This window comes from Gastrolobium bilobum, unplaced genomic scaffold, assembly GCF_033153095.1.
Source record: "Gastrolobium bilobum isolate Gb01-03AN ecotype WA unplaced genomic scaffold, APGP_CSIRO_Gbil_v1 utg1285, whole genome shotgun sequence".
Taxonomy (NCBI): domain Eukaryota; kingdom Viridiplantae; phylum Streptophyta; class Magnoliopsida; order Fabales; family Fabaceae; genus Gastrolobium; species Gastrolobium bilobum.
Window position 1 is genome coordinate 101005 of NW_026896900.1, and position 7748 is coordinate 108752.

The window sequence follows — 7748 nt, forward strand, 5'->3', positions numbered from 1 at the left end:
CAAGTAGGCACACATAGATCCTCTGATTTCATCTCTGTACATCTCCACAAATCGGTGAACTAGCACTACTCATTAGTAAATTTTTTGCATATAAGTAAGGGTTGAAGGAGAATTGAAATTTCATGTTGTAGAGATAAAAAGCATGTGAGACTCATGTGTTAGAAAAAATTATATGTAAGATTCATGTCAGCACGAAAATCGAAGGGTGTGTAGGAAAATTGTAATTCTCATGTTAAATGAGAATTATAAAACCCTATAAGTAATTACAACCCTTTTAAGTTTTAACCATGTCAAAAGAAGCACAAACAACTAGGTTTAAATAAGTATGATCAAATACTTGGATCAACTATTATGGAATTGTCCTAATATAAATAGGGATATCAAGTTTGATTCCTCGTTAAATAATTATATTAAAAACTTAATAATGAGAATGATGGTCTTACCTGGCTCAAATTGGATTAATCAAATAATCCAACAACAGGTAAAGAAATTTAAAAAATAAAAAATGAAAAAATAGGAAATAAGCTATTTCAATTGAGCTGGTAAAGTAATATGAAGAGATTCATGATCAAAAGAAGATGAAGCATGCAAGCAAAGATGTAATTTTATTTATTTGTTGAACTGCTCTATACAAAATAGTCCTAATCTCTGAACTAGGAAAGCTCTAACTACTCAAAAGAAAAACAGAGAAAACACTAGGAAAAACTAGAGAAATTTTTTTTAAGGTACACCACAAAATTCAGGAAATAGCCTATTTGCAATTATGCAAGAATAAAGTTGCGTATAAGGATTTTTTTGATCCCACACTCGCTAGTCGGGTTTAACGGGGAGTGATTTTACAAGAGAACCAAAACCTAGCTAGTACTTTCAATTAGCCCTTTCAACATGGCGTATAAACACAGTTTCTAAGTCAGGTGGCGTGAAGAACTCTCTAACGACACCACGATAATTGCACTTCAAAGAAGTTTTTCGCTTGCTAGGAGCAGGTGGGCACGTGAAAGGTGTTGGGATCTTTGATTCAACACCCTTTGGCGTTGTTGAACACTCCTCTGTCTCTGTGTCTTCTTCTTGTCCCTTCTCCACAGGAATGGTATATATTGGCTTCAATGGCGCTCTTAAAGCAATTCCAGTGATGACCCATTTTCTATTATCGGATTCAAAGCCTCCTTCTACTTGCAACTTCTCTGAGAGCCCCATATCGAGCAAAACAGCAACAACTGTTTCAGGGTTAATATATATATAATCCTATATGTGTACCAAAATGAAAAGGATTTATTTTTATCCTTCTTTAGTTTCTTTAAGGAATCAGAGAAACCCAGTGGGAAAGTGTTGACTCATGAAAAAGGGTGAAGAGTTTGTGTGTATGAAGGTTGTTGTAGGTGAGGGACAGAGGAAAAAGAAAAGAAGAGAAGAGAGTGGGAAAGAGTTTTGAGGGATGGAGAGAGAACAATAAGATACGGTTTTAAAAGTGGAAGGAGAGTGTGACGTTGGAGTTTGTGTGTATGAAGGTTGTTGTAGGTGAGGGAACAGAGGAAAAAGAAAAGAAGAGAAGAGAGTGGGAAAGAGTTTTGAGGGATGGAGAGAGAACAATAAGATACGGTTTTAAAAGTGGAAGGAGAGTGTGACGTTGGATGTTGCGTGTTAGAAAAGAGGTTATGAACCAATTGGCGAAGCCTGAAAGAGGGAACCCGAGGAAACTCGTGACATAAGCAGAGACCAATAAATTAATAAATAAACAAAACACCAATAGAAAGCTACACTTGTAAAGAGAGGTAGATGCGGGTGCCCGTGAAAATTGCTGAACGCAACATCAACCAGGACATGTAAAAAAAAAAAAATTAAAGAAAAAGTGCTACTTTTGAATATAAATTATTTTAAATATAAAATATACTAATCTAAATATAGACACATTTTCACTTAATTTTCATAATAAAGAGGGGGAAAAATCTTTTTTGTTTTCCTTTTACCATAAAAGTATGTATAAAAAACCAAATATAAGAACAGCATTGCTGTTAAAAAAAATTTATTTAACCTTACATGTATTTAAGTTTGCAAATTGAGCTTGTATTTGAACGAACTTTTGTGACATGAAAAGAGATTAGTTCTGCATTCAGTCAATCTAATAGCACCTCATGATCTTAAAAAAAAAAAACAACTAAATTACTCTAATCTCTTTATAGAAAATACTGTTTTAAAAAGAAAAAAAGAATCTCCATCATATAATGTAATGGGTTTTGTAAATCTAATTCATCTTTCGATAATGGTAATTATGTAATTCTTTCTCGAGAGTGACAATTTTAGGATACCAATCCTTAGTCAACTACGATAAATTATTATTAAGTTATAAGATGGATAAATGAATTGTTATATTACATGATGTAACAAAACATTCCTATTTGCACAATTATATGTGAGCTCCACCTTTTAACTTTTTTATCTCAACTCTTCTCTTTTCTCTCTCCTTTCCGTTGTGAGAGTAGAAATTGTTATGTTGCATTATGTAACATAACAATTCATTTACCCTTATAAAATATGATTTATAAATATTATTTTAAGTTAATGTATCCTCATTTAAAAAAAAATAACTTTTTTTGTTTTTCTAAACTTTGGATCACCCGGTTACTCTATAAAATAATATTATATATATATATATATATATATATATATTAGTTAGAAAGAGATAGATAGAATATTTGGGCGCCAAGTTTTTGTAGAGAGAGATTAGGTTGAAATTTGGCGCCAAAATTTTATTGGGACAAATAACAATCCCAAGTTATTCCCCCTGTGCTAAAGTCATATGCAATACAAACTACCTTTTCCTTTTGGCCACCCTTTTTGAAGATGCGGTTTATAGGGAATCATATCACCAGCCATCAAAATCTTGTTTTGCGCAATTTGTTTTTTCCTGCTCATTATTGATGATTGAAGTTTCTGCATCCTTATCGTCATCAAATTTGAATTTCATCAAAGCTTTTTTAACTCTAAATTTAAGGACAATAACTTTAATGGTGGCTCGAGGCAGGGGAATTCAAAGATGCTGCAAGAGAAATAGATAAAAGAATATATATATATAGGAGGGTTATTTTTATTATCAAAATTTTCTACTATCAACTTATTGCCTATCTAATCATCATTGGATCAACATTTTTTCTTTTTTCAAAAACTTTGTAGCATTTTCTCTCTTTGATTCAATGGTGATTAGATAGGTAGTAAGTTAGTAGTAGAAAATTTTGATAGTAAGAATATCATCCCTCATATATATATATATATATATAACAATTTTCTATTTTTGTCTTCTGAAAACATAAGCGATTTTTAATAATGTAAATTATCATCTATTTAGTTCGTTAATCAAGCAAAATATTATAAAATTAATCCATAAATTATAACTTTGTTACACTCATTTTCTTGGTTCGACAAAAACAAAAATCAAATTGATTCCAATTTTCAGATTCACAGAACTGAGAGATTCAAACTATGACAAAAAAAATTCAAAACTAAAGTAACGATACTTATATCTTCATATGACAAATATAGGAAGTTGTTCATAAAAAATTAGTAATTAAGAGGACAGAAAAACGAAAAAAAATGCTTTTGCTTTTAACTTTTTTTAAAAAAAAAAGAAATAATTTTTTTTATCTATCTTATTTTTGTTTCAAATTAGTCATCTAATTTATTAAATTAACATGTTGTTTCAAACGCCCCCTTGGTGGCAAAAATTCACTTACCCGTGTCAATTGATTAAATTGGAATAACTTTGCGCCAATTGATTCATGTGATTAGTGTTAATTTGAAATGACTTTAATTTTAAACATTACACGTTAGCCCAAGTTTGGGTTACTATAGACCTAATTTATGCATCATTGCTCACATTTGACTTGATTTTTGTTGGTTCACATATCACCAAAGAAATAACTCTAGGATGATTGCACATGCGCAACCGCATGCGTCCAAATAATAAAAGGAGTATTAAGTCCCAAGATATCGTATATCGTCCCAGGAAGAACTTGTCACTATCTTGAGTTACCAAACTGTATAAAACTGAATTAAAGTTAAAATAAGAGTACAAAAACAGAATTAAACTACCCTAAGCTCTTCGTTCCTAACTATCATAGTGGCGTTCCCACTCCGACAGATAGTTCAGATCACTTTGATAATCCCTCGCGTCGTTATGTAATTTTAGTCTTTCCTTCGAGAGGAGAAACGACAAGTCATAGGAATAAATGTTTGTGTAAAGTAGAATTGTGCATCAATGCACAATTGAAATGAATCTTTTGATTTTTCTTATATTCAAAATTCCGGAACGTAAACAGAACAATAGTAACTAACAGAAAAACATGGAATAATGATAAAACAAATAGGAACATATTCACTTTTTCATTAAAAACTAGTTGTGATAGCTCAGTACCTCATTAATGAACTTGTTCGGACCACTTTTCATTGCCAATGTTGATTCCTCGAGCTCTTGGGCTATATGGTATATGAAACCTCACATTCCCTTGCGGTTTCATTCCCAAGTATTCACTGCACCGGACCTTACTCAACTTAGTGATTCCTTATTCCTAAGACAACTAGTGAAAGTATTTTCACACTTTCACCTTCTAACCATTATTTTGCAATCTGAAATCCTTTCCCAATGGAATTTCCTTTCTAAGATTATTTCAATTTCCATTAAAATAAAATAGTAAAAGCACAAAATACCATAAATCCATTGAAATCAGAATTGAACTTCTATTACAGAGATTATCAATTACATAGATTATCCATTCCCAAAGAAACTTAGCTTATGTCTACAGACATGGCTGAAAATACAGAAAATACTTCATCCACTTGAGATCCCATTACAGACTGTTCGAGATTCAAGAAAGAGAAGATGAAAATCGTAAACAGAGAACAAAAATTATAGACTCGAAAATAGAGAACGAAAAATGGAAAAAAGAAACCCAGAAACAAAGAACAGGGAAGATAACGTTTGTAAGGGAGGAGGTTAGCGAAGAATATCTCTCTTGGATCTTTCTTCCTTCCTTTTTATATCGATCAAGGAGTAGCTCTTTGGTAATTAATTTTGCCTTTTTCTCCACCATTGGATTGAAGTGTCTCTTCCTTTGCTTGTATCGAGTGGCCTTGATTTGATGAGCTGTCTGTTTCTTTCTCTCTCTTTGTAACTAACTATGTCCTTTTAATAATATTATTCACTCTTTTCTTGCTTGGGTGTAATGATTGCAAAGGTAGTGGCTACCTTATTGAGTGAGTGTTTCTTTCACCTTGCAAAAAGTAAAAAATAAGAAGTTAATGGGAATAAAAAGCATAACGGGTATAGCTCAACTTTTCTCTTTCTCTCATGCTAATTTTTCCTTTTATCACTTTTCCTCTCTCATACTTGATGTGGCCAGCTTTTATTGTATTTTTGGTATTTTTCATTAAGATATGCAACTTGGGAACACTATTTAAGTAGCGTTCCATCATGCGAAAAGCTTGAGATGGGTTTATTTAAAGTTAAACGTTGTTTGTCCCCAAACAACCAGACATAACCATTAATGAATTTATTCATATACATTCAACATTCACAAATCAGCTTTCAAAATACAAATTTCACACAACATCGAATTTCAATTCTAGTTATTAAGATCAGGATGAATTCTTTCCAAGTTATGCAAGGCTTATAATCCGTTCCTCACCCTAGAACACTCATCAGGATGTTGTTTCACTCATCGTTCCAATGAATCCACCTTACCATATGCTTGAATATCCTCTGCTTTTCCTACTAAATACTTGTTTGCTTCAATCGAAGGGACTTTGAGGCTTGTATTAGGGCTTAGGTCTAGGTTGAAGTGTTTGGTTTTGGCTTTTTATCAGTACAGAACACTTCTGCACTAATTTTTCTTTTCTACCAGGAACACTTATCTTCTTAACTCACTGGAATGTCTTTTCCTTTCTTTCTGTCTTTTTAGCTTTTCTTTCCTTTTTGGATTCTGCTTTATTTTTTCAACTCTTGATAATGTTTCTTCTTTTTCTTTTCTTTTGACATTTCCTTCTAATTCTTCAGCTTTTCATTTGCTTTTGTTCTTGGTTTGTTTGCTCTTTTGTTCCCTTTCTGCTAGAAATGGATTTGTCTTTCAGGCTTGTAGGTTGTTTAGGCTTAAAGAATAAAAGTGATTCGAGCTCAAGGGGGGGTCTAGTGGTGATGATATGAGGGTTGACTTTTTGGGCTCTGGCTTATTTTGAAACATATCCATTTTCCTTTTGAAGCTCACAAGCATTTCACAGTACTAACAATGTCAATGCAAGTTCTGAAATATAGAAACACTAGAACACACTCTTAAAGAACAACTAAAAGTGTTTGCCTTGATTCCTCACAGCTTTGTTCACTCGGATCATACTCCTAGAAGTCCTACTGTCCAAATTCATTTTTTTCCTTTTTCACCTTAAAAATCGTGCGATTGAGTCAACCTTATGTTTTGGAACTTAACATGTTCATATTTCTTGTTCCTCATAAACAAATTAATATAAGTTTCTCTGTTCTTGAACAATTTTTCAAACAAAATAACTTTTTATTCATAAAGTAAAAGCAAACAACAGATTCTACAAAGTAAACTAAAATGCACACTGATTGACAAAAAACAAACTTAACAACAAAATTAAGTAATAAAGACAGGTTTTTGTTCACAGAGTAAGGCTTGTTCATACAAAATAAAACCTAAGGACCACAGGTTGTGGTCCCAGGATCAGGCTTTGGGAGGAATGTTAGGCAAAGGTTCTCATTTCTAAACTTCTTCAAGTAAGTCCTTGTTCGCTTCCCTCAGGACCACAGTTTGGATACCTTGCTAATTGGTGGTTGTACTTATAGTTTGTTTGAATCATACTTGTACTTTTGAGTGGCTGGATTTGTATCTTGAGATATCATATTGGTCTTTGTTGAACTATAGATTTCCAAGCTTATACATTTGAAGTTTTGATGATTACAAAACACCAACAAGCTCAATATGGATGCACAAGTTAGATAGCAGTGCAACAAGTCTCAAATGGTACTAGAAGACCAAGGCAACATGTAAAAGTGAAGAAGTAATTCAAATGTGCAAAGTCAACACCAAAGTTAAAGATTCAAGTGAAGAAAGGACCTAGAAGACTCAAAGGATGAAGACACTTGAAGATAATTGAAGACTTGTATTTTGACTAAGTGTTATGTACTTTTAGAGTCTTAGGTTGTATGAAGTTGAGTTTATTGAGCTATATCTCTCTAGTTTACATTTAGGAACATAAACTCATGCATACAAGTCTCACACATGTGAAACACTATAATATTGATGATAGAAGCATGCATTCATGTGTGAGAAGTGAGAAAGAATTAATTAGAAATGATTTGAATCAAATTTTAATGCATTTTGGGTTGTTGTCATCAAATATTCGGATATATGGATTGTGTATCCGGATATGGTATCCAGATATCAGAATCCAGAATATTCGGATACAGCATCTCATATATCCGGATATCTGTCGGGAATCACGTAATATTTTTTTTAAATCTGAATCAAATATTTTTATATCTTTTCTAAACCGACTTGGGTTGCTATAAAATCATGTTTCAGGGTTCAGAAACATAAGAGAGCGTATTATTACATGCATTAGAGTTAGAATCACACAAGTACATGCATTATGCTTAAAGTTTAATATTCTAGAGAGAGCTCTTTAATCTTCTTCTTCCTCTATTTTTCTTTGTAATTCTGAATTTGGGGAGGTTGTTCTGCTTC

At 32.4% G+C, this 7748-nt stretch overlaps 1 protein-coding gene across 1 annotated transcript; it reads right to left on the reverse strand.

Annotated features, from left to right (window-relative positions):
* Nucleotides 1-629: 629 nt before the first annotated feature.
* On the reverse strand, nt 630-1515 carry LOC133302737 (cyclin-dependent protein kinase inhibitor SMR6-like). The gene has a single exon (XM_061502553.1). The coding sequence runs from the start codon at nt 1195-1197 to the stop codon at nt 868-870; it is 330 nt and encodes a 109-aa protein (XP_061358537.1). The 5' UTR covers nt 1198-1515; the 3' UTR covers nt 630-867.
* Nucleotides 1516-7748: the final 6233 nt, after the last annotated feature.

Excerpts from the sequence above, each read along its gene's own strand:
- LOC133302737 (XM_061502553.1), bottom strand. The coding sequence starts at position 1,197 with ATGGGGCTCTCAGAGAAGTTGCAAGTAGAAGGAGGCTTTGAATCCGAT.